A 27,399-nucleotide genomic window follows, 5' to 3' on the forward strand; every position below is an offset into this window, starting at 1 on the left:
GGTACTGACCCATCACTCCCTGGCTTCCGCTCATCTGAACCTCTGGGATGTGGAGGGCATAACTCTACCTAATGACCAGAGCTAGCAGGGACCTTGCTCCTGCCATGGGGCCAGGCCCAACTCTAAGAACTCTGTATGTGCTGACTTGCTTATCCCTCACGACGATCCAGTGGAGGAGATGCTATTTTTGTCTTTTCCGTTTTATAAATGAGAAAAACAAGGAGAGAGAGGCCAAATGATGTGTCCATGGCTACCCACTAAGAAGTGGAGCAACAAGACTGGAACTCAGGCTTCCTTGGCAGAGCTTGGAAGTCCTCTGCAGGGGTGCCACTCTGCCCAGGGCTGAAGGGCAAAGGGCTATCTTGGACTGAGAGCAGCTGGTACTGCAGACCCGCAGAGACCTTTACAAGTAGCTCTTCCCGTGCTGCTGAAGGCACAAACTGGAAGCCATGGGCATCTTAAAATAGAATCTTGGAAAAATGAATGTGTTATCCAAAGGAATGAATATCAAAGGGCAATGTTTAAGAATGAGGAGGGGATGCTGTCTTAGCCAGAGAATGTTTCTAGGTAAATTAATCCCTCAAACAAACTAATTAACAAAAAACAAGCAAAACTAAACCAAAAACTAAACAACAACCACCGCAACAAAACTTCACAGAGAACCGCCGCACAGGCAATCACCACATTTGCCTGTGGATAAAACTGACAGTTCTAGAAATAAAGGGAGATAGATATAAAGAGTTACAAAGTATGGGAGTGATTTTTGTTTATTCATTTAATGTCAGGTTTCAAAGAAGGAAGAGTATGTCTGGCAACTGTTACACATTTGTTCTGTTTAAAACCCATCCAGATGCCTTAACGGGCTCTGTCAGGAGTGAGAGGGTCCCCACAGCCGCTTCCCAAAGCCTGCAGACAACCCTTGGTGGGGAGTGTGAAGCACATGCTCGGCAGGCCGCCTTGTGGCCATTACTTCTTTTTGAACACTTGATGGCACACCTGGTCACCGCAGGTCAGCTCCTGCAAGGTCAGAAAGTAGGTGAGCGACTAGCAAGCCAAGTCTTCCTCTGTCCCCCACCCCCGCCCCCCTGCCCCTCTTGGTGTCTGTGAGTTGAGTTGAAGGAGGGAAGCTGGAATCCCGAGGACACTTAGTCATTCTGGGCAAAGTGCATCTCATAGACCCAATCAGCTGGCATGCCCTGCAGGTAGCAGTAATTTGATTTTGACACTTGAATTGAGCTTGAACAACTATAAAAATGAAAAATGCAAAGAAATTACCCTCTTGGGTGGGATTTTTCCTACTCTCGCGATTAAAGCAACATCTCCTAATTTATAAAAGGCAGTGAAGCCATGGAGAAGGCAAGGATCTAGTGGGGAGTAGCATTTGGAAAGCAAGGGCCTGGGAATATGCTGGCTGGTGGGCTCTCACTTCATGCTGTGGACTTGCTGGTCTCTGGTGATTAGAATGTTGGTTGCTGGCATCCTGGGTAATGACAGGGTGACAGGGCATGGGTTGCAGAAGGGCACCCCCCAGGCCTGCCTATGCAGACAAGATGCTGCTTTTCATCCAGACAGAAGGAGGCCCCAGGCTTTATCCACACCTCATGATTCCTTAAGGGAGGAGGGAGAAATATGAGTGTGTGGATGGCCACAAAATCATTGTGGTTGACAATGAATCCATTGTCTTAGCCACAGGGACCACTGAGGATTGTACCACAATTAAAAAAATCCATCATCCAAACCAGTGCAGGTAGGGAAAATCGTCAATGGAAAACACGGTGAGTGCTTCCCATTTATCACCAGTTGACACTGCCTCCAAAATAAAGATCTCAGGTGAGGCAAGCCTGGCTCTGAAGGGCACCGTGGTGACCTGAATACTGACACTGGAGCCAAGCAAGCCAAGTAGCTGCCCGACTCCATAGGTGAATGAATGATTGAATGAATGAAGAGCTATTTAATAAATGAGTGCCTGAATGCATGTAGGAGAGAGAGATTTCTATTTGAATGCTGGACACATAAATTGCCTTGAAGATTGAAGACTGAAAAATTCAGCTATCTAGACACATATAATTTATTTCAGGAGACCAGCCATCATTCCTACTGTTCTGTTCTAATACTGAGTTAACCGAAAATATTTCAGGATTAAGTGGACATACCTGGTGACGACAGGCCAATATCTGTGGTCTGTAAGGTGGTTCCCAAGCCCACCTGTCCCTATCCACCCCACTCCCAGCCCTCTTCCTCCAGGCTCACATAATTGTGAGGAGGCCGGGACCCACCCTCCTCTGGGGCATCTTCATTCTGTGCCTCACATTTCTCTTCGGCTGGTCTTTCACAGGTTCCCTGTATTTCTCCTTGGATCTCGGCTTCCTAACTCAGCATTTTGAACTTTCATTTTAATTGCAGCCGTTCACAGAAACAGCCATATAGATTCCTTCCTGGAGTCCCCTGAGCCAGATGGGAATGGCTTTCTGACTATATGACCACACGCATTTGGCTGGAGCTCAGGGGAGGAGTGCAAGGCCATTTTTCTTGTCAGAGCACCTGGCTGGGTGAACCTGCAGCTTGTGTAAGCACCGTGGAAGGCAGCTGGGCAGACCCTGGGACTTACCAGGTGTAGCTTGTCCCCCTCAACCCACTGCCTCCATCCGCGGTTCTCCTTCTCCCCCTTTTGCACGCACACAAGGACATCACCTTCCCAGGTGATCAGCGTCTGCAATGACAGGTTCCCAGGCAAATCAGATGTATGGTCTTGATTGGGACTGAATAAACCTAAGGCTGCAGCTGCGGTTCCCGTGGCCATCGCCAGGCCCCCACAGGGCAGAGACCTCAGCCTCTGCCCAGCCAAGGTCTGCCAAACTCACTTTCTGCATCTATCCTCCACTCCTGCCAATTCAGCTTACTGTGGCTGGTTCTGTTCTCTTTTAAAGCATTCTAGGGGTGCCCAGGTAGCTCAGTTGGTTACGTGTCTGACTCTTGATTTTGGCTCAGGTCACGATCACGGGGTCGTGAGCTCAAGTCCCGCTTCCAGCTCCATGCTCAGCAGGGAGTCTGCTTGAGAGTCTCTCTCTTCCTCTCCCTCTGCCCCTGCTCTCTCTCAAATAAGTAAATAAATCTTTAAAAAAAGAAAAAAAAGAATTCTACTCTCCCATTGTACCATATGGTGAAGATAGCATTCCAAATCAGTGGGGGAAAAAGACGATGCATTTGACTATAAATGATAGAAAATTTCTGGACAGGCAAAATAGCATAACGTCAACAGATGAAGAACACACTGGAAAAGATAATTGTAACACATATCAAAGACCTGACTTCCTTATATATAAAGGGTTCCCATAAATCAATAAGAGAGAGACCATTAACCTAATAGGAAATTTTAAAAAGGATCCAGCTAACAGCTTACAAGGGGGAAAAAAAAAAAGCCCAAAAAACTAAAATCCAGCAGATGGCTTTTAAACATAAGAAAAGATATTCAACCTTAGTCCTAAAAGGAGAAATGCAAATTAAGGCTGTTTTTCCGATACAATTCATCATATGGTCAAAGATCAAAGAGTCTGATAACACACTGAGTTGGAGGAAGTGTGGAGAAGCTGGCACCTCCATAAATGGCTGGTAGGTATATAAATCGGATGAATCCTTTTGCAGGGCAATTTTATATTACCTCTTGACACGTAATGCTGTGTATACTCTTTGACCTAGAAATTCCGCTCCTGGGGACTTTCCTTCCAGGAACCCCATTGTAGGACTGCCTATTGTGGGGCAATAACACAGGCAGAGAAGCTACCTAACTAGCAGGGGACCTCAACAGATGGCTCTAGTGCCGTCCTCATCATCCACAACCAGGAGGGTGGCCCTTCTCCGGGTCCTGGGGTTCCTCCAGGCAGCAATGCAGACTGGTTAGTAGCATGGGGGCGGCAGCGGAGATGCAGAGCTCATGCTGGCCAGCCAGGCTGAGCTGACCAGCAGGTTTAAAGGAGCCATAAACCTGCTGAACCCCAAGATGCTCAAAATTCTGTGCGCATACTTACAAATTATATACCCCCCAACTCCTTTGCCTTCTGTTTCTCCTTTTATTTCTTCTAGTACCTGCCTCAGGACCTTTTGTACTATCTCGAGGTGGTTCTCCAGGGCCACCTGCCTCTGAGCCCAGATTATGACTGCGTATTCACCTCCTGAAGGATGATGTCACCCCCATCCAGGCTGTGGTTTTGTGTCAATACTGTTCTTTCCCAGGGATGACCCTGATGCCAGCTGGCTTTCTTCCAAGTATGTGCAAAGCATATTACTCCTCTATGAACAATATTATGCTAAGGAACAGACGTTTGCTTTTCTCTCTTTTAAACCTAGCTGGTGACAAACTGACCTGTGTTTCTTTATTCACTGTCCTTGCATATTCAGGTCTATTTTGGGGGACAAATTTGTTCTCTACAGATTGTTAAGTCTACCTAGTTCTAAAATAGGACTTGGCCTTGACCATATTATGTATTTTTTAAAAAAGATTTTATTTATTTATTCATGAGAGACACAGAGACAGAGAAAGAGAGAGAGAGAGAGGCAGAAGACACAGGCAGAGGGAGAAGCAGGCTCCATGCAGGGAGCCCGACATGGGACTCGATCCCAGGTCTCCAGGATCACCCTGGGCTGAAGACAGCGCTAAACCGCTGAGCCACTCAGACTGCCCCATATTATGTATTTTATGTACAATTCTATTCCTCTGCATTTTACTCCTCAACACATCGTGGTGTTGTTTGTTATGGCAAAGGACTGGAAGCCTCACAGATTCCGTCAGTGGGTGGCTGGTCAAATATGTGTAGTTCATCCATGCTGTGCAGCCCTTGAAAGAAGGAGGCAATTCTATATTTATGGAGGAGGGCAGTCTCCATAGTGTATACTTAAGTTAAAAAAGCAAGGAGCAGGTCCATGTGCATAAAACCAGGGAAGACCGTGTATGCATGCATATGTTTGCACATGTTCTCTGCAAGGAAGCAAAAGATCCCTTAATAGTGACTGTCCCTAGGGAAGGAATGGAGAGGTTGGGGGCCAGGATAGGAAGGAAATTTCACTTTTTACTATTTAAATTTTTTAAAACCATCTGCATGTATTAATATTCCCTAAATTAATTTAACAATAAAACTCTGCATGTTTTTAAAAGAAAATATGTCTTCTTCTTTGGGGCCACCCTGAGCCTCACCTCTTTGAATGTCTTAGAGAAGCTTAAATCACAGGTTGCTCTCCTTGCTCTTCTGGGAGGGAGATGTTGTCTGGAATATTCCAGAATTCTCTCTCAAATAGATGAGAAAGGGATATTCATGTGTTGTTGCCCATCATCAGACTTGGGACTCAGTTCTCTCCCAAAAGGATGGGAAAGGACCCTTGTCTTCTATTTGGGCAGGACTATGTCTTCTAAACAACCTCCCCCAACCCACATTGCCTTCCACATCAAGGACACCTAAAACATGTTGATTGAACGAGTGTCTTTCTCCCTCAATAGATAGTAAGCTCCATGAAAGAAGAGGCCATGTCAGCTGTTCATTTCTGCAAACTCAGATTCGGCATAGTCACTAGTGCAGAAAAGGTGCTTGGTGAGCAGTGTTGAATGAAGATCTGTGATTGAGTTATTTTGTTGAAATGGAATCTTGAGGTAAATCCATGTGGGAGAATAAATGAGCGTATGTATTCTTCACTGATGATGATTCTTGACAATGACTCGGCCAGTCTGCTTCCTTGCCTTGGTTTCTATGGTCCCCCTGGTGTGTGCGTACGACCATCACTATGGACACTGGATGGCAACTATCCATCTACTTGTCTGCTTCCTCATGAGGCTGTGAGATCTTTCAGGGCAGAAAGGGCTCTGATTCATTACATAGCCCCTGAATCAGGTCTCACACATAGTAGGGGCTTGGCAAATTTGTAGAAGGAAGAAAAAAGAAAAATGTGGGTGCACGAGGGCCTGTCTTCATGTTTTCTTTTAATAAATCTTAGTAGGCAGCAAGATTAAAAGTTATTCTGACCCTAAGTAAATTGGTTACCAATGAATTATGGTAATACTTACAATATCATAGCCTTACTCCTACGTAAAACAGACAGTAAGAAGAGAGAGCAGCTAAAGAACTAAAATTCCACAATTCAGAGGAGGTTTTTGAAAGAGGCTCAATTGCCTTAAAAGATTTTGAGGTTGAGGAGATGGATATAAATGAGGAAAACCATTGCTACTGAGCCAGAGGATGAAGAAGACGTGCTTGCATTGAATTAAAGAAGAAAACTGAGCCCACGCTGCAATCTCCCTCTGTGTCCAAATTAACGTTGTTAAAAACAGCCCTGTATGGGAAATTAGATAAGGTACTGTCTTGTCTTACTGTTAAATTTATAGAGGCGGATAACTGTACTGTGATTTTATAAGATAATATCCTGATTCATAGGAAACGCTGAGTTACTTAGAGGTAACACATCAGATTGTTCAGAAAAGAATATGCATATAATGGCAAGAAAGCAAGTACAAAAGATAAAGCCAATGGGGCAAAATATTGACAATAGGTAGCTCTCGGCAAAGAATACACAGATGTTCTTTGCTACTTTCATGCAACTTTCCTGTAGATTTGAATCAGTTTTCAAAGATTTTTGTTGTTTTTGTTTTTTTAAGGAAAATAACAGCCTTTTAAATTAAGCCTGACGAAAGGCACTATGAACGTCTTTAAGCCCAGCGCACCTGCCTTTTTGCAAGAGCTATTGTGGCAGCACCCAAACTCCTCCTGCAATTCCCCCAAGAAGGGACCTCCCAGAGAAGCCTGCTTCCCCTGGGCCTCGCAGACATCATTTGTTCCAACTGCCATGATCTGTGCTTTCCCCTGTCCTGATTATCCACCCCAAATCCTTATTGTCCTTTTTTAAGATTTTATTTATTTATTTGAGAGAGAGCGAGAGTGAGAGTGTGAGAGAAAACATCAGCAGGGGCAGAAGGAGAGAGAGAAGCAAACTCCCCACTGAGCAGGAGCCCGATGTGGCGCTTGATTCCAGGACCCTGGGATCATGACCTGAGCCGAAGGCAGATGCTTAACCGACTGAGCCACCCAGGCACCCCTACTTATTGTTTTTGAGACATAACTCACATACAATAAAATTTGCCTTTAAAAAAAAAAAGATTTTATTTATTCCTGAGAGAAAGAGAGAGAGAGAGTCAGAGACACAGGCAGAGGGAGAAGCAGGCTCCATGCAGGGAGCCTGACGTGGGACTCGATCCTAGGCCTCCAAGATCATGCCCTGGGCCAAAGGCAGCTGCTAAACTGCTGAGCCACCCAGGGATCCCAAAATTTACCTTTTTAAAGTACAATTCAGTCATTTTTAGTATATTTGCAAGGTTATAAAACCATCACCACTGTCCAAATCCAGAACATTTTTGTTGCCCCCCAAAGAAACCCCTCACCAATCAGCCATCACTCCTCATTCCCTCTGCTCCTGGTAACCACTTTCTGTGTCTAGGGATTTGCCTAACATGGACATTTCATATAAGTCACACAATATGTGGGCTTTGTGTCTGACTTCCCTCACCGAGGAGGATGTTTCCCGAGTTCATGCGGGTGGCAGTATAAATGGGTGATCCATTCCTTATTACGCCTGCATGCTATTCCATTACAGGAGGATCAGTTACTTCTTTTAAATTTTATTCTGAGTAGCCTGTGTATTTTTGAAAGGGGCTTTAAATCCTCTTAGAAACAAATTAAGGCAGTAAGTGAAGAATATATATGATCTACAGGAAGGAAAAAAGGTGGGGGTTCCTGGGTCCCACGAAGAGTTGACCTCACAGTTAAAGTGATGCCACAATTCCTGCTCTGGGATGGCATAGATCTGGGCACTTTAGGGCTCTATTCCACCTCTGCTAGAACCCCACCCCACACACACCTCTCCCCCAAACTTCCAAATGGGGAGGTTCTCGTGAGGGTGATGTAGGAATTCAGAAGTAGAGCCCTGAAGAATAAGAGCATGAGTACTACTGCAACACCTGCACATAGGCACGTGTAGATGCATGCACACATGTGCAGGCTCACACACACATGCACACACAGATGCATGCACATGTGCACAGGACACATTTGCACACAAGCAGACACACACATGCACATGTGTGCACATGCACACAGACACACAGTGTTGTGTGCACTCAGGCATGCCACCCCATGCGGCAACGGAAAATAATCAGAGATTGACTCACTTGCTCCCTGTGATCCCTTTCCAGCTGAAGGGTTTTGGTCAAATTATAGGAAGTATGTAGTCCTGAGGGTATCTGCTCTGGATTGTGATTCTCATGGGAACAGCCTTTTGCTGGAGACTGGGCAAATTCTGTTCTGGTGACTTCTCAGCCCCAACCCATCCCGTGTGTGCATGTGCGTGTACGTGTGCCCTAACTTTTTGTTGTGGACAAAGCAGAGATAAGAAATGGGAAGGGGAATTCTCTCTCTCTCTTTGCAGGACGAAAGCTGATCCTGGGGACATGATGGGGCTCCCGGGGAGGCGGGGGAAGGCAGGGAGAATGGAAGGCGAAGAGGCACAACAGTGGGTATTGAGAGCCAAAGCCTCTAATGGTCAGGAAGGGTTGAAAGGACGTGACTTATTTTAGGAAAAGTGAGTTCTCTACTATCAAAGGTGATGAAAGAACAAGTCAGAGACAACAGGCCTGCTTTTCAGCAGCCCACATCCAGAATGGAAAGGCAAGGGGAAATGAATCATTGTGAACAGATTAGGCTGGAACAGCAGAGTGATGCAAAAATTCAGAGACAAATTTCCCATCAGTTCTGGTGTCTGAGGAATTGGCCTTCTAGCCACACAGTTCAGAGAAGTCTTGTCGATCCATCAACCCCTCAGGGAGGGATTCTACAGAAGCTGTTCCAAGCCCGGAAGCTTAGGCTGTTATGCCAAGACTGCTCTGATGGAAGCAGTTCCAAAGTGCTTTTCATTTCCCACTTTTCTTTAGCAAGGAGCACTAAATATAATTCAACCTTGACTTGATGGCTGAGATTATCAATGCTGCAGGACAACTTGATGGAGAAATAAAATGTGTCCTGCTCTCTTGGCTTTAGAGTCATCGCCAAAGAATGATGACAGCTTTTTCTCCCCACCCCAGGAGAGCAGCCAAAGCTCACATCCCTTGCTTTAGGGGGGAGAGTTGAGATCCCTGACTTTTAAAGAGCTCCTGGGAGCACCAGAGAAGAGTGGGACTGGAGAGAGAAAGGGGAAGGGCAGGGTGAAAGGTCCTGCTTCCTTGCGGTACTCCGAAGGGCTGGCCCACTCTTGCGGTGGGGGCACAGATAGCTGGGGATAGGATCCTCAGCGCTGCCCTCCCTTACTTTGGGAACCAGAGCAGAGGTCCTGGTGGCTCCACTGGCATGGAGGGAGTGGGTGCTATAAATATGCAAGCTGCCCACCCTTGTATAAACTGCATGAGCCTGGACAGTGAGTGAGTGGTCAGTGGCAACCATGCTAAATGACAAACCAGAAATCCTTCCCGGTTTCCTGGACTGTGTAAACCACAAGGTTTTTGCATGATGCTAAGATTGGAATGAGGTGGGGGGTGGGGAGGAGTGCTACATGGGTGGCTCAGTTGCTTAAAGCATCTGCCTTAGGTTCAGGTCATGATCTCAGGGTCCTGGGATCAAGCCCTGCATCAGGCTTCCTGCTCAGTGGGGAATCCACTTCTCCCTCTCCCTCTGCCCCTCCCCCAACTCATGCTCCCTCTTGCTCGCACTCTCTTTTGTGCATGCACCCTCTCAAATAATAAATAAATAAATAAATAAATAAATAAATAAATAAATAAATAAATAAAATCTTCTTAAAAAGATAGGAATGAGGGAATCCTTAAGTATGACTGAGATTGCATTTCTCCCCATTTCTGTTTGTGGGGACTGCACAGGTGTAATTGGATTTGGAGAACCAAAGACAGGTGCCCTGAGTATGAGTGTGAGCACTGCAGCGGTTGGAACACTGCAGGAACCATGTGGCTGTGATACCACAGGGTGATGCAAAAGGAGAGGGGGACCTGCCGTGACCCTGCCTCCCCCTGCTCCCTGCCCCCAGCCCCACTTCTCTCTGCTGCTGTCATTCTCTGCTTTATTTACAGACAGCTCCTCTGGGCGAGGGCCCTCTTTCTCTGCAGAGTCCAGTTCTCAGCCTTTGAGATAGCTCCCTCCTTGTACACTCAAAGTTGTCTGCTCACTTTCAGGGCCCTACCTGTATCTGAGCAGTTCAAGTGGCTGGAGGTCTGGCCTTCCGATGTGCAAGGATTTCCTCGATTATGTTCTGTGAGTTAAGGTGATGCTGGGACAGAAGTCATCCGGACAGTGCCAGAGGTTTCTCTAAGTGACTAGCACTGGGAAAACCTTGACTTCTTTAGTCTACTGACTTTTTTTGATTAATACTGCATTTTCCTTAAGAAAATCAAATTAGTTGAGATCATCCAAGATTGAGGTATTTCATAGAAAAATGTGTGAATTCTCAACATCTCTTGAAAAAAAGGAAGTCTAGCAACAGGAGGCCCCAGTACTCCATGACAATGGTTGGCTGCTGCTGAGTAGGGCTGCCCCGATGAAGCTGTGCTACCCAGCTCTCAAAATCACTGTCACTCCCTATGGTATCCCCCTTGCCCGCCAGGCTCATGTTGGCATAGGAGCTGGCCTCCTCCCCAGGTCCTGGAGAGGTCGGCAGCCTCCCCTCTCTCCTTTGCTTATAATCTTACTGTAGAAGCCAGTTTGCCTTTCCTGCTGAGCTTCCAATAATTGCTTATTGCCAGCATCATTAAGTCCACTCTGGTTCCCTCTCCTGATCCCTCGCTAGTTGTTTCTGTCGTATTTTCATCGTGGAGCCAGATAGCTGGCTCCTGCACTCAGACTATTTGAGCAGAAACTGCCAGGCCGGGTCCTCACCTTCACAGTCCGATTGTCCAGGCCCTTTGTGAACTCCTCAAACTCCACTCCTACAGTGAAATCCAGCTCATAGTTGCGGAACGTGCTGTTGGTTTTCGTCTTGAAGTTATCGCCGTCTTGATCAATGATTTTCGTCTGAGTCAGACGCACTGCGATCTTGCGGGTGGCAAAATCAATATCTGTTGGCAAAGGCAGTTGTGGAGGTTATGATGTGCTCAGCCAGACTCATTCATTTCTTTAACAAGGCCAAACATTCAGGACCAGAGACACAGACCATGGGCAGCCCACATTTCTTTGCTCAAATGGGAAACAAGAGTTGTCTCACTTGGCCAGTTTATGCATCTCAGTCAATCGTCTGGAAACCTAGGGTCTTGGAGCTTTCTCAGGAGCTCTGATGGTTGGGGGGGGGGGGGGTAGCAGGCAGGGCTCACCCCTAAGCTGCAATTCCCAGTGTGCAGGTGTGTTCACACACACACACACACACACACACATGCAAGTACATGCACACACACACATCCCTCCTGCATAGAGGCTCCATTCTATCTGACATACTGGATTTCCTTCTAAGAGTTGCTGAATAAAAGACTTCATGTTTTAAAAGAAAAAAAGACCACTTAAAACTAACCAGGCTAGATCATGGGTAAAAGCAGGCCTTTTGTTAATGTCCATGGCAAGTAAGGATACATATAAACTCCTGTTTTTAAAGCAGATTGGGGTGTACTTAGATAGGCTCAGTCATGGCCCCCAGGACAATTTTAAGCATATGCCAGACAGTAAATACTTGTGCAAATATTTCTTTTGTTGCTTTTGAGGAAGAGATGAATAATTGTTTATATTTTTATTACTGTGAAAAGTTTAAAACAAACCAGAGAGTAAAGTACAAGGAGCGCCACACATCCATTACCCAGATTCAGCCATTATCAAGATTTTGCCACATTTACTCCATTTACATCTTTTCTTTGCCTTGATTTTTTCCCATCAAATTCTATAGCAGTTCTCTTTTTAGAAAAATTTTTATTTATTTATTTGAGAGAGAGAAAAAGAAAGGAGTGTGCTCTTCAGTGGGGTGTTTCATTTACTAAGCTTTGATTTTGACAGTATGAAGCTAAGTGTAGAGCCAAACTTCTTGTTAACCTCTGGTTGAGTGTAAAATGTCACTGTCCTGTGGAATAGATTTAGAAACAGAGGGTAATTCTGGAACTTGTTATAAACATTATTAAGCTCTTAGTATCTTAGTATCTATATTGGGTCTCCTTTATGTCTGTGAATTCTCTAGATATTTTTGGATGCTAATCTAAATCTTTAACATTTTTTTTTTCCAGAAATTCCACCTGGAAGTTTTCAAAAACACTGACGTTGGTCTTTTTGAGAACTTCCAGGTAATAATGGCCTCAAGAGTAAGAATAATTCAGAGTCATTGAGTGTTCTTTCTCTGGGAATCCCAGCCCCATCTCTATGGTAGGTCAGAAATTAAACTTCACATTGTGGGCTGTCTGGTGGGGGATAAATACTATTGTGCCCATGAGGAAGACCAGCAGTTACCAACAGTTTAGGAAGCTCCTGGCAATATGGAGAATTAACACCTCCACTGGCCCTACCCCCACCCTTTCTGCTACCTTCTCATGGCATCCAAGTATCACTTCCTTTGTCCTCGCTTCCCATTATTTTCTGACTCATTTCCTTCTGGATCTTTAGTGACTATCACTCTCTCCTAAAGGGCCAAGAAGAAACTAAAGCTGACTGGTTAGACTTCACTGTGGGTCAGCAGTTTGGCCACAGGTGGGAACCCACAACAGTATAACACCTGCATGGGGAAGGGCCCCAGCTGGGCCTTTGGACCTGAAATTGTATAGTCAGCCTTTATCATAAAGGAAATAATTTCAAGTAACATCAAGCAGCCTAGAAGGTAAAAGGATTATATGTCCTAAGTTGAAAGGAAAAACAGGTTGCAGTTGGCATGAGCTAGCACATGAATGCCAGTGCCTTGCTTTAATATCATTCATGACTATTGGTTGAGAACCTGTCATTTCTAAGAATTCACCAGTGAGTCCCAAAGCTCACTGCCCATCAGGATCACGTGGGGGAGATGTGAAAACTAGAGATTTCTGGGTCTTATCCTAGACCCATAATCTCTGGGTGGTTTTAGGTCTAGATTTCCTCATCAGGGGGTGTTTAAAGAGACTTCTATGGTTTAAGAAATTTGAAAGCCATGATTTAAGACCTTCTCCTCAAGCCATAGATGATGACATGGAGGCCCAAAGAGGTTAAGAAACTTGTCTAAGCATGAAGATGCAATCATGAGGTTTGATAACTGGATGGATATGTGTGAAGGGACCAGGTTGGGAGGAGAAGACAGTGGTTTTGAGCTTGGGAGTCAAGATGAGATACAGGAAAGTTGGAGAGAGAATTAATCTTATGAAGAAGAGAGGAACTGAATTTTAGGTTAGATGATCTGGGGGCTACTCTATGTGGACCCTTGGTAATATTTGAGGGGAAAATTAAGACAAGCCTTGGAACCAACCAGGAATGGCGCCCCTGGAAACTCCTTTGGGAAACCTCACCCAACAAACCCATGAGATAAATATTATATTATCTCCATTTTATCAATGAGGAAACTGGCTTAGAGAAGCTGTGCTGCTTTCCTTAGGTTATACAGTGAGGGAGTGATAAAGGTGGAATATGAACTCTGAATGGCCTGTCTCCGGGGCCAGCACAGCACTCCACAAGCTCCGGGCTGACCCGGAGACAGGCCATTCTGAGTTCATATTCCACCTTTATCACTCCCTCACTGTATAACCTAAGGAAAGCAACACAGCTTCTTCTTGTCAAAAGGTCAGACCACTCGAGTTTGTGCACTTTCTGTGGCCGCCCAAATACTTCTGAGTGAGTCATCTTTACAATTTCCCTGGGCCCACAGGGACTGCTAGATCCAGCTGGATGACACCTCCCTGTTTGGGGCAGTTTATGTTTCCTGGAGCTCTACTGTACCGTCTTCACCACACAGCAATTGTTTTCTGGGCTCAGGGTACTATAGGGTCCAGGCTGAGCTGGACCAATCACTCTCTATGGTACCTCATTTACCTTCTGCTCCATGGCTTATGGAATCGGACCCAGGGACAACCAAGCCACATAGCCTGGAATGAGGCCACAGGATGTGGAATTAAAGGCTCTCCCTGCTGCCCTTTGTGCTGTGAACACTTCTAGGGCAGCATTCTCAGAGCCTGGGGTACCTTGCTGTGTTTGCCACGGTGCTGAGCTTCATGGGGCATTGGGTGGTCTCAAAATGTAGCTCATGATAAACTACGTTTGGAAAATGAGGAAGTAACACCAAGAGAAGCTGGTTTCTACACTGGAAAACTTCACAGAGCCTTCAATCTAGGAAAGATGCTTTGCAACTACAACAGCGGGGATAGAGGATCTGGACTTTCCCAGTCTTGTGTGGCCGTAGACTCACCTTATGGTGGGACATCCCACCCAGCTGCTCTGTTCCACAGAACAAGATACAGAAAGGGTGGACGAAACCCTTCAGCTTTATCTCAGTCACCCGGGCCCTGAATCACAGAACTATCACCTGTTTCATTTTCTCCCTTTAAGGCAACTGCTGGCCTATTTGAAAGGGAAAAGACAACCGGACCAGGTAGTCAAGCATTTCTGTTTTAGAAATTAATCCTTCCTTAAAATTGCTATAAGCCACTGAAGAGTCTTCCATAGCTAGTTGGTATAAACACATGCCTGTGGCAGGCAGAGGGCTAACATGTCACACTCCAGCTCCTGTTTCTCTTCTCCTACCCCAGAAATACAGTCTGGTGAGTCTGGTGACACCTGTGTGTCCAGTTTCAGTCCCATTGTTGGGCCCTCGAGTCCACATCTACAAGTAGCAGAGGGCAGTGGCCATAAGTGGAGCTATTACTAACTGCATTAGGTTGCTTTGAGGATTAAATTTGATGGTGTTTGTGAAGAGTCCTGTCCAGTGGCTGACAGCCTGAGGTAATGGCCCCATAAATGGTAGCTGCTGCCATCATCGTAATCATCATTATGAAGCTCCTTGATCTCACGGGCTGGTGTGCTCTGAGTCCTTCCCATTTTCCCAGATAAGCCCTGTGTGTTTCCCCCCTAAATCCTCACTGCCCTCCTCTCAGCTCTCCAAGTCTCACAAAACCCAGCCCCAGCCTTGCCTTTTCCAGCAGATTCTGCTCTTTCCTGCCTCCTTCCTCACCTGTGCCTTCAGACCACACAGTTTTACCACCTAGGAGACAGTATCCGATACTTTCCTCTGACTTTTTCATGGGGGGGTGATTGCTCTTTCCTCCAAAATCTTACCTCTATGAGGATAAGGACAATGCTGTCATCTTGTTCTGTGTCCCCAGGGTTGGGCACAGAGCAAGTGCTTAAGAAACACTTCCAAACTGGTTAATGGGCACCATAGGTCAGGGCAGTGGTTCTCACAGTGAGGTCCCTGGGCCAGCAGCATCACAGCACCTGGGAACCTCTTAGAAATGTCAGTTCTAGAACTTACCTTCCATCTGGGGGGTGGGCCCTGCTTGTTTTTACAAGCCTGGCAAGTGATTCCGTGCATGCTAAAGTTTTAGAACCACCAGTATAGAAGAGTGAGGGTCAGATCCAGGTTTAAATCCTGTCCCAGAGTTCCCAGCTAGGTGACTCCAGTGAAGTCACTTTCTCTTTCTGAGCCTAAACTTTCTCACAGTAATATGGGCAAAGAATACTCATCTCCTAGTGTTATGTCTCCTAGTGTAAGGATTTAGTTAAAACGATGGTAAAATGCTTTACAAAATACCAATGAGCTTGCGGGTATTCAGTGCACATTGGCCTCCACCCCTTGACCTTTTCAGTTTAGGTGAAACAGTGGTCAGATTGGCATTAAGTCCAGAATGAAGTATGTTGTCCATATTTATGCATCTCCAAGGGCTCTGGACTCTGAAGGAACAGTCAGAATGGTGGTTGATCTATTCCCTTACTAGTGTAGCCCTGGCCTGTCACATGAGCATTTTATCCAGCCTGGCCAAACATTTCTCTGCGAGGACCAGCTTCCTCGCTGCAAAGTTTGGCCATCAGGTAGACACAACTTTAGCTCCTGCTCCGGAGGTCCATGCTGCTTTCAACCATGGTGCTGGAGCCATAGGTAGGAGGCAAAAAAGAAAACCAAATATTAACCAGGTGAGACAAGGGAGAGGGCTCCAGGTGAAACAAATAAGAGAGAACTGGGAATTACAGAAAAAATTAGAATGGCAGCGTTCCTCAAAGAGGGTGTGCAAACCAAGGCCCAGAGAATTAAAGTGGTGGGTTCAGCGTTACCCAACTGGGACAGAGGTGCTGACAGAGAGCCTACCCAGAAATAAATTCTGTTTATCATTCACAACTAAGGCTCCCCTAACGAAAATAATTGCTCGTCCCTGGTTGCCTAGAAAGGTAGATCACAGCTAAAAATGCCAATTGCTGATAGAACTGGTTTGTCCTGGCGACACCACCCCCAGTCAATCTTTCTGACCAGTGCCGGGGGAATCTTATTAGGGGCTCTATGCAAATGGAATCAAGGCTTGCTGCTTCTCTGGATTGAAAAATGGCCCGGCCTCTTGGCTACCCTTTAGCATTTGCACGGGCTAGTTAATCATGTCACCTCTGCTCCACCCCAGGGAAGGGAGCCAAGTGTTCTGTATGGTGGATTCGTGATATTTCTAATCAAAAGGAAAGGTTTAACTGCAACCGTCGAATATACACACGCACAGATTACAAAAACACTTCCTCTTTGTACTTTGCAGAGAAAATTATTTTCCCGATACGGTATTTTAACACCAGGGTTATCGAGTGTGTTTTATCTGCTTTTCTGGATTAAAGGTATCTTCGAGCCTGATTTATAGCCAGGTGAAATGAATTTCTATCTCAGAGGAAAAAGGTCCAAAGGCAAGCTATTCTGAATAATATATGTGGCTTGTAGCTACTGCAGAAGAAAACAACAACACCGAAGTGACTTTATTAAAGCATACTTTCCATAACTGCATTTTGAACAATGTAAGTCATAAAGTTGAAATATGAGTATACGACTCACCATTAAAATGCTTTGTAATAGGCTTGTGAAAAAAAGCTAAAGTTGCAGGCTAAAAGGGCAGGCACTCTTTGCACATTAGAGAGAGAGGTGCCCACATATTCATCATGGGAAATCTGAAAGCCATTTCAAGCGCAGCTTCGACGGGCTTCAACCCTGGACTCCTTAATTCGCAAATCATCAGCACTCGGAGGCAACTGTGGGGCGCAGAGTGCAAGAGCAATCTTCTCCGCATCTTTTCCTCCAGATAACACATTCAGAGAGAAATTGGACTGGCCCCCTGCTTGCCTCTTCCTGTCTCTCCTTGGCATCTTCAAATATGTTTAAAGCCTGTCCTAGCCAGTGGAGGCAGGCTAGAGACCCTGGGGGGCCTCCCTACTCCGCCTGCAGGATCTTCTCTCCCCACTCACCCTCTAGTGCTCACCACCGGGATGGGGGCAGGGTAGAGGCGTGACCAGTACAAGCTAGGAGAGAAGGGGCTCTCTCTCTCCTAGGGGAATAGGCTAGGAAGCATCTGAACTTCTTTTCATTGGAGGCTTTCTACTCCCCACCCCCAGTACCTTCCCTGTTTAAAAGTCCAACCAGATACCATGCGGTTCAAGTAAAGACTTTGGCAACGCCTGTAACTTCTTTGACTTGTAAGCACCAGCAGAAATCCAAATTTTGTGAAACTAAACTTTTGGGTCATCAGACAATTTTTCTTGTTCTCTCTCCCTCTCTCTCACTTGGTAATTTATTTCTACCCAGGGACTCTGAGTGACTCTTGGCAATGTTTCTGAGGGTCCTGACTGTCCACCACCCCAATTTGCTCAGAATGAAGCTTTTCCTCCTCTACCCCCATGCTTCATACCTGCACGTAGGGCTATGGAGAGAGCTTGGGTGACAGAAGCAGGCAGAATGGGCTCCTGCCTACACAACATCATTTCCCGACTATGGGTGACCCCGGGGAGGTCCTTTTATTTCTCTGGGCTTCAATTCCTCATCCTGTGAAATGGAAAGTATTCCTCCCATCTCAATCCCTGATCACACCCTGAGCTCTAGACCTGTGTCAACATGCCAATTTCAAACTCCATCTGGATGTATAAGCATCTGAAGTGAAAATATGCAAAACAGAAGTCTTAGTGCATTTTGCCCTGCCTAGCACCCCTCTCCAAACTCACTCCTCCTCGTGTCTTCTCTATTTCAGCCTATGGGATCACCATCGTCCCAGTTGTTCAGCCCTAAGCCTGGGGCCTTCTTTGTTTCCTCCATATCCTCTGGTTTATATTCCTTTGCAAGGCCTGTTGGTTTTATCTCCAAAATATATGTTGAACCTGTCCTCTCTTCTCCAGGCCCCTGGGTACTACTAGCCTAAGCCACCATCACTTCTTGCTGAACAACACAGTGGCCTCCTAGATTGGGCCTCCCTGCTTCTAGTCTTGCCTTCCAATGATTCATTCTCTACACTGTAGCCATACTGATCTTTAAAGAATATAAATAAGATAGTCTCCCATTGTAAGGGCTGGTCTTCCCCTTCTTGGCCACTTCCCAACACACCAGTCTTTGTGTTTCTTGAACACACTCAGAACTTTTGCACTTGCTGTCTCTTGTACCTGCAACACCACATCTCGACATTGGCTTACCTGTCACCTCCTCAGACAGCTTTCCCTGACCACCCATCACTCCTCACTCAAGAAGTCCTTTTAATTTTCTTTAAAGTGCTTACCTTAAACTATTTACTTTCTCTTGCTGACGCTAGCATGTACACTCCAGGAGGGCAAGAAACTTGTCAAGTCATTTACCACCATGTTGCCAGTACCTAGAACATTTCTTGGCATGTAATCGGTGCTCAGCACACTTGTTGAAACTAAATAAATTAAATGAAATAATGTATATCAAGTTCTGGCAAGATGCTTATCATGGCTTGATAATGCTTATCATAGCATGTGCTCGCCTCTGGAGCTGGACTGTGGCTCCTAAATAGGACAGGATTTGGAACATTGTGGGTGTTCAGGAAACCTTTCCTGGTAGAGACCACTTAGGTGGGAGCTACCTGACTTCAGCCTCTAAGCCTACCTCCTTTCTGGTAGTGAAATTTTCCACTAGGACATTTTGCAGAGTGGCCTCTGCTCTTTTAAATCTGTGCATGTTAATTCAAATGAAAAGATGGTCTTTGTAGAAGATGGCCCCCACCTTCTTTTCCAAATAAAGAGAAGAATTGGATTTTCCTTAATATTTACAATTTGTGTACTAAAGATTTTCTAGAAGTCTAGAACATTGAACATCAACTGAGCAGTTTTAGAACACACACCTTCTATTATATGTCCACATCTTCACTGATTAAAGTTACATGGTGGGGTTTTACTTTCTAGGATCCCTCCCAGCCCTGTCCCCACCCAGTCAGCAAATCTAGTGTATTTCCCACTCTAGACATCCCCCTGTCCACCTTCTTGGCACTCTTATTACCATCTTTCCAGGGCTATCACAACAACCTTTTCACTTCTTTGGCAGTCCTTGCAGAGCCATTCACCTTTGGCTGTCAAAGTGAGCATGGTGGCTTCTCTTTCCTGTGCAGACAATTCCTGTCCTTGTGTGGGAAGAAGTCCACACGTGGTGGCATACCACCTTCAAGATCTGACCTGACACCATTCTGACCCTCTCTCATCCCCTCCTTGCACTTCACACTCTGGCAATACACCTTGTTCTGTTCCCCCTTTCCACACTACATTCTTACTGACTTAGGCTATGTACACGTCTACCAAGCATGTGTGGAAAAATTCCCTCCATCCTCCAAAACCCCACCCAGCACTTAGGAAGCCTTCAATGACCTGTGTACAGTAGCTCCCTCCACCACCTAACATATATATCTTGTTCCTGTTGTTCTATTGCTAGGGGCCCAAGGGATGGAATCACTCACTGTTCCCTGGGTGACAGATCGCATTCTCTTAAATGGCTACAACAATATTTCTTGTGGTACATGCTGTTCATTGCATGTGACTTTGATATTCCTCTCACTGAGAAATGGGGCCTACGTGTCCTTCCCTTGAATGTGGGTGGGCTCATGACTATTTCAACCCAATGGAATACAATGTAAGTGATGGCGTATGATTTTTGAGCCTGTGTTATAAAAGGCCACTCAGCCTCTGCCTCCTCTCTCTTTGGACATAGCAAGCATCCTATGAGGAAACTCAGGCCACATGGGGACACTACATGTAGTGGTTATATTGATATTGACAGCCCAGCTAGAGGCTCAGCTACCAGCCACTACTAACTGCTAACAGAGAAGCAGGGAAGCCTTTGGGATGGCTCCAGCCATAGTTATTATCCACCCGCAATTGAATGAGAGCCCCCTCGCAAGAACCTCATAGGTAAACCTGGCCAGCCCACAGAACTATGAGAAACAATAATAAAATTACCCCAGGTTTTAAGCCACTGTGTTTTAGGGGTCATTTGTAGCAGGAAACAGGAATACCATTTGTGCATGGCTGTAATTTAACTGTTTGCCCAAGTTTGAGCTCCCTGAAAGCAGAGACTGGGTTTGGTTTTTGCCTCAGATGGCACAGTCCCTGGCTTCTACAGAAAATGCCTCAACTGTGGTAGAAAAGTTGAGTGATTCCTTGTGTCTGTACGCTACTGGCCTCACTCCTCGGTAGGTAACGAACCTTCCACCAGCATTCTGTTACAATGCTGTAACTTCGTTTTTAGATCTGCCCTCCTTAGGCTCTCCTTTAAATTGAAGACCACTGCCCCCACTCCCTGATCCAGCCTGCAGGAGGACCTCAGAATACCCAAACTCCTTGGGGTGAAAGAGTTTACTGGCTGCTTTCCTTGCTGTCAAGAAAGTCTAGAGCCTCAAGAAATATCATGTGTCTAAGAAGGCAGGAAAGGAGGTACCATTGACCTTTGGCACTCTTTAAACATTTAATAACTTTGATAATTTGTGGCAAACCCAAAGGTTGCTGTGACATGTCATGCTACTGAGGCTGACAGCTGAGTCATGTGGGGGCACTGGTGTGCAGAGTGAATCACTGGCTAGTGACAAAGCCAGTTTGCTCCCCAGACCCACATTTCAACAGGAGTCTCTCCTTCCCTACTGAATCAGCCACTAGGCCCCCAGAGAAAGCCACCTTTCTGGTGCAAGGGATTAAAGTATAAGAAAGTGACAGTTCTTTAGCAGGAAATGGAGTTATACTTAGTAATATTTCCATATCTGGGGATTTCCAGAGATCTCCACATATGTTGTTCCCAAATGCCAAGGGCCAAATGCTCAAAAGGGCAAAGAAGGCAAACTTTACTACTTGTCAATGTTGGGAAAGCAACCCCTGTCTCGCACGGTGGGTCTTGGGGAAATTGTACAGATTTGCTGGATTGCTTTTAGCAGATTAAATTGTGGGGGAGCCACCTCAGCGGCTTCTAGGAGATGGCCATAGGAGGGCTTGCTTCTCACCTGAAGACTGGAGAGAGTGGCACTAGGGGCCAGTCTGTACAACTGAAAACTGAACTGAGACTCAGTTTTGTACACAAAGCCACACACGAAAATATGCAACAAAGAACCCAAAATAGCTTTCTGAGCATTTTCCCTAAGTCGGGCTTGTCAGTACAGCTGAGAGCTTGAAACTGCCAAACAGCCCTTGGCTTGCTTCTCTTTACTGTGCAGACAATTCCTGTCCTTGTAGGATCCTTGTAGGATGAAGTCCACACATGGTGGCACACCACCTTCAAGATCTGACCTGACACCATTCTGACCCTCTCTCATCCCCTCCTTGCACTTCACCTCTGGCAATACACCTTGTTCTATTCCCCTGTTCCACACTACATTCTTACTGACTTAGGCTTTGCACACGCCTACCAAGCATGTGTGGAAAAATTCCCTCCATCCTCCAAAACCCCACCCAGCACTTAGGAAGCCTTCAATGACCTGTGTACAGTAGCTCCCTCCATCACCCCACACATGTATCTTATTCCTATTGTTCTATTGCTAGGGGCCCAAGGGATGGAATCACTCACTGTTCCCTGGGTGACAGATCGCATTCTCTTAAATGGCTACAACAATATTTCTTGTGGTACATGCTGTTCATTGCATGTGACTTTGATATTCCTCTCACTGAGAAATGGGGCCTACGTGTCCTTCCCTTGAATGTGGGTGGGCTCATGACTATTTCAACCCAATGGAATACAATGTAAGTGATGCTGTATGATTTTTGAGCCTGTGTTATAAAAGGCCACTCAGCCTCTGCCTCCTCTCTCTTTGGACATAGCAAGCATCCTATGAGGAAACCCAAGCCAGAAAATTCCTATTTGGCAGATGAAGAAACTGATTCCAGAAGGTTAAAAAATTGGTCAAGTTTAGAAAGCAAGGCCTAACTGGGCCAACCCCTCTGGTTTGGTTTCCTCACCTGCATGATCTTGGTCAGAATTACACTTCTGAGCTAAGCTCCAGACCATCCGCCCATGTATAGAATCAATCTTCCATTCTACTTCCTACTCAGTGCACTAAACACAGCGCAGCAGGGCGGGGGCTCTGGTAGGAAGATTTGTGCCTCCCCTGTCCTTCTCCAAGGATTTGAGGTAAAATTCTGACATCCAGGAGGAAAAACAAAGCAATTTTATGTTGGAAACATGTTTAGAGTACATGAAGAAAGTTTCAACCTCTATAAATTGTGCAATATACCCCAGCTCTTCTTGTTTATTGAACACGGTAGAAATGTTCATCAAGCTAGAAATTATTGCACAGAAAATCCCACAATTCCCATTCTTGAGACTTCCCATTGTCATATCCAAATTATTGGGCCTATGATCCCACAGGGAGCCCCAGCAGTGGGGAGATTCCAACCAGGAGCTCCTTACATGAAGAGCTCTAAAGCTGGAAAGGTGATGAGGAGGCTGTTACCAGATGAAATGAGCACAGGCAGCCAAAGCTCCCTGCCCAGTGCCTGGCCCACAGCTGCTGCCCCACGCAGTCAGCAACTCCTTCAGATTTCATGTGATTTCTGTCAGCCCATGGGAGATCCCACAGGAGAGTCAACTCAAGACACACTGATCAAGCTCTTGGCTTAGAGTCCAGTTCAAAAGTCAGGTAAAGCAGTGAGTTGTTTGATCCATGTGACAAAAACCCCTCCTAGCCTTCTGTGGGTCTGATATTCTCTAGCTGAGAAATTTATAAGCCACTCCTTGTCTGCTTCCCCATCACAAGTCTGACACAAGAGCAATGCAGAGGCCATTCATGGATAATATCATGTCCCAATTGGTGATCTGAGAGATGGTGATCAAAGGGGGGAAGAGAGCTACTGCATTATTCTGTCAAGTTTGTTTTTACTCCGTATGTGTGTGTGTGTGTGTGTGTGTGTGTATGTGTGTGTACCCTCCATTCATGTATCTTTCTGTGTTCCAGGTATTATGCTAAGGATATTTCAGACATAATCCCATTTACTATTATTCCCAATTTACAGATGAGGAATCCAAGCTTCGGAGAATTTGTATGACTTACCTATTATTACCTAGCTAGCAAATAAAGAGTGAGGCTTACACACAGATCTGTTGGACTCCATGGTGGTACTGGTCTGGAGGGCTGGACAATAGTTCCCAAAATGCCCCTCCTCCCCCCAGCCCTGGTCTCCCCCTTACCTAGAGCCTTCATGTAACCTTCAAAGTTGTGATTACTCTCCATCTCCCACGTTCCATTCTGGTCCTTTGTCATGGTGATAGCCTCTGGTTCAGTGTAGATGAGTATTAAATGTCAAAGAGCAGGCTACAGGGAGAACATGTTGAAATGAGCTACTTTTATAGGGTAGTGGACCAGGTTTATGGCTCTGAGATAACAGGTTCAAAGGTTATAAGCACAATCCAAACAAACTTTCCTTTCTTTTGCAAAGTTCAGCAGGACTATGAGCAACTCACACTCAAAGTCCAACGTGGCCAGCCCGGGTGTCCCAGTAACTTCATCCACATGCAGGGCCCCAGAATAGCTCATATTTGGCAGCCTGGGCTCCCACAGACCCCTTAGCCCCACACTGAACATTCTGTTCTGCACTTGAGGAAAACAAATACCCAGTGCCCATTCCATACTGGGTGGTTCCAAATCTACTAAATGCAAGCCAGACCTGGATGCAGGCCATATAGGAGAAAGAAGGGCAGTGGGACTCTGCTTAAAGAACCCAGGAGCAAGCTAAGGATCACCTTGACCAAAGTGGAGGCATAGTTGACATTTGGTTAAGGACTCTTGGTTCAGGCTGTTCCCCAAATTGGCTATCCCAGTTGTCAGAAACTGGGTTGGTTTACTGCTCTGATACGTAGTTCTGAGAGATGAGGCCTGAGCAGGGGCCACTACACTCTGAAGGATAGAAGTGTGGGCTGAGATAGGTAAACCATGAATCCCCAAAAGTGAGGCCAATTTAGATTATGGCACTTTGGAGTTCTAATATCTATATTTATATGCTGTGAAATCTAAGCAAATGGTTTTGTCTGTGTGTGGTTTGGGGGATGTAAAGCAGCACATCTATTTTTTAGTAAATATGCTGGAGTCAGGAAGACACACAGTGAAAAATGGTCCAGCTGCTAGCAAAAAAACAATATGGGATAAAGGGGAGAGTAAAGGGCAGCCCGGGTGGCTCAGTGGTTTAGCACTGCCCTCAGCCCAGGGCCTGATCCTGGAGACCCGGGATCGAGTCCCACGTTGGGCTCCCTGCGTGGAGCCTGCTTCTCCCTCTTCCTGGGTCTCTGCCTCTCCCTCTCTGTGTCTCTCATGAATAAATAAATAAAATCTTTAAAAAAAGGGGAGAGTAAAGGACAACTTCCCACAAACAGAAAATGAGTGAAGGCAGAAGAAATAGACAGATGAGAAAGCATCAGTCTTCATTATTTGATGTCCAGCCAAAAAGTGGCTGTAAGCTGAGCACTAGCCTCCTGGTTTGGAAAGGCAGGTATTCCTCTCCAGGTTCAGATTCAAGAACTTCCACACAGCCCCTCCTACTCCAAACTGAATCTCCTATAGGCCTCCCTTGCAAAAAATAATAAAAAGCTGACCTGGAGGGGGAGACGGTTGGGGGCAAAAATGAGGTTGCTAATTGCAATAAGCTAGAGATTTGAATTTTAATGGGTGGATAGGGACATTCACCTTGTGTCAGGAAGGAAGTTGAAACTAAGATGTTTGTATAAAACCAAAACACTGGGGATCCCTGGGTGGCGCAGCGGTTTAGTGCCTGCCTTTGGCCCAGGGCGCGATTCTGGAGACCCGGGATTGAATCCCATGTCGGGCTTCTGGTGCATGGAGCCTGCTTCTCCCTCTGCCTATGTCTCTGCCTCTCTCTCTCTCTCTCTCTGTGTGTGTGACTATCATGAATAAATAAAAATTAAAAAAAAAAAACCAAAACACTGGACAAACTACTTTGTCAGTCAAAGTGTGAAATATCCAAATCTGCCCAGAGACAATAAGAAAGTTTATCTATTTGGCCTGGGATCTATGTGAGTTATAAAGAAGTTCTACCTTGCTCTGCCTCTGGTTTGGTGTTTGAGCTTATGCTTCCTGCTAGCCAATATATCAGATAAATGGAGTCCTAAACTTGAAAAAGTTATAGGCTTCCAGAAAGAAGTAAATGTGAAAACTGAAGGAACATATTTTCAAACCAGGCTAACCAGAATTTCCTGTGATAAAGTCAGCCAAATGTGAGCTCATCCAAAATTGTAAAATACACATGAAAATCCACCAAGAAGCAAGCATCAGCAAAACATACAGTCAGAATGGACGTCTAAGAGCCTCAGATGATAAAAATGGTAAGTAACAAACTATAAAATAAGTATGTTTAGAATGAGCAAAACAGTCTAAAAGCACTTAAAAATACATAAAAGGGTAAAATGAAGTTTAAAAAATAGATTGAGGGATCCCTGGGTGGCGCAGCGGTTTGGCGCCTGCCTTTGGCCCAGGGCGCGATCCTAGAGACCCGGGATGGAATCCCACGTCAGGCTCCCGGTGCATGGAGCCTGCTTCTTCCTCTGCCTGTGTCTCTGCCTCTCTCTCTCTGTGTGACTATCATAAATAAATAAAAATTTAAAAAAATTGTTATAAAAATAGATTGAAAAATAACCAGAGAGTATTCATAGAAATTTAAAAATATAGTCATTGAAATTTAAAAGGTAATGGGTAGGTTAAACAGCTGACTAAACACAGCTGAAGAGAGACTTAGTAACTAGATGATAGAGCTGAGGGAATTATCCTGAATGTATGCAACACAGAATACACCGGTGGAAATTTAGATTGTCAAAATAAAAATAAAATTGTAAAATATTCCAGAGAAAACAAAAACAACCATAGGTTACTTATAAATAAACAACACAATAATCAGATTGATATCAGACTTTTCAACAATTCTGATGGAAGACAGTAATAGAACAATATCTTGCGATGATGAGGGGAAATGATTTTGACTAAGCATTCTAGAGTCAGTGAACTTCATTAAAATATTAGGCTTTTAAAAACTAAAATACTTTTAGATATAATAGCCCCAAACTGGAAACAACCCAAACATTCATTAAAAAAATTAATGGATAAACAAATTGTGGTACATTCACACAATAGAATACTATTCAACAGTAAAAAGGAACAAACTCTTGATAATGATATGAATAAATCTCATAGATATTGTGCTGAGGGAAATAAACTTGACACAAAAGATCATATACTGCATGGTTCCATTCATAGGAAACTTCAGAAAAAAATCTAATCTACAGTGATATAAAGTTGATCAATAATTTGGTGAGTACAGGAAGAAAAGTTGGGCTAGTAAAGGGCATAAGGAAAATTTCTTGGGGAGGTAGAGTGGAAATGTTCTATAGTTCAGATGGTGGCTGTATGACAATTGTTAAAACCAAAACTCTACAATTGATATCTGTTCCTCTTTATTGTTTGTAAATTAAATTACAATAAAAATTAATAAAATCATTTTTATTAATGCATTCATTCATGATTGCTTTTGCCAAAAAAAACCTTAGTAGCAGCCCAAACCAAAATTTCATATTATACCTGCATGGGAAATTAGCTAATTGACATGAAGTAAATGTGTGTTTAGGAAGCTGTAATTATTGCTTGACTAGGTATTTGTAAGAAATATACGTTCAAAAATTATCTGAAAAACAAAAGGAACCTCTAGAGCAGTGGTTCTTAAACTCCAGCAAGTACCAGAGTTAATTGTAAGGCTAATTAAAGCACAGATTGTTGAGGGGAGGCAGGAAGATGGCAGTGGAGCATACTGAGTTCAGTTAGCCCCATGGGCACACAGAGATAACAGCTACATCTATATATTTAACTCTGAAAATGATTTGAATTCTGGTAGAAGAGACTTTCCACAGTTAATCTTAGAAAACCATGTTGAAAAGGGTAGGAAAGGTAGAGAAACAGTTGGGAACCAAACTCTCCTAGTGAGACTAACCTCAAGTGGGAAGAACATCGCAAGCACAGAG

The 27,399-nt window shown here is 45.0% G+C and overlaps 1 protein-coding gene across 3 annotated transcripts in view; it reads right to left on the bottom strand.

Moving 5' to 3' along the window:
- Window positions 1–741: 741 nt before the first annotated feature.
- The window catches only part of RBP2 (retinol binding protein 2), a 52,527-nt gene continuing 25,869 nt past the window's right edge, over window positions 742–27,399 (bottom strand). For 2 of the 3 annotated variants that reach the window (XM_026018575.2, XM_072726966.1), the window contains exons 2-5: window positions 23,572–23,695; window positions 10,908–11,086; window positions 2,609–2,710; window positions 742–1,017 (exon numbers count right to left, since the gene is read on the bottom strand). In XM_026018575.2, coding sequence (XP_025874360.2) covers window positions 967–1,017; window positions 2,609–2,710; window positions 10,908–11,086; window positions 23,572–23,644 — 405 coding nt within the window. In that variant the 5' untranslated portion in view covers window positions 23,645–23,695 and the 3' untranslated portion in view covers window positions 742–966. Of the gene's footprint in view, window positions 1,018–2,608; window positions 2,711–10,907; window positions 11,087–23,571; window positions 23,758–27,399 lie in introns of those variants that run through there. The other variant, XM_026018574.2, reaches the window with a different exon arrangement.

Source organism: Vulpes vulpes, chromosome 11 (genome assembly GCF_048418805.1).
Source record: "Vulpes vulpes isolate BD-2025 chromosome 11, VulVul3, whole genome shotgun sequence".
Classification (NCBI taxonomy): domain Eukaryota; kingdom Metazoa; phylum Chordata; class Mammalia; order Carnivora; family Canidae; genus Vulpes; species Vulpes vulpes.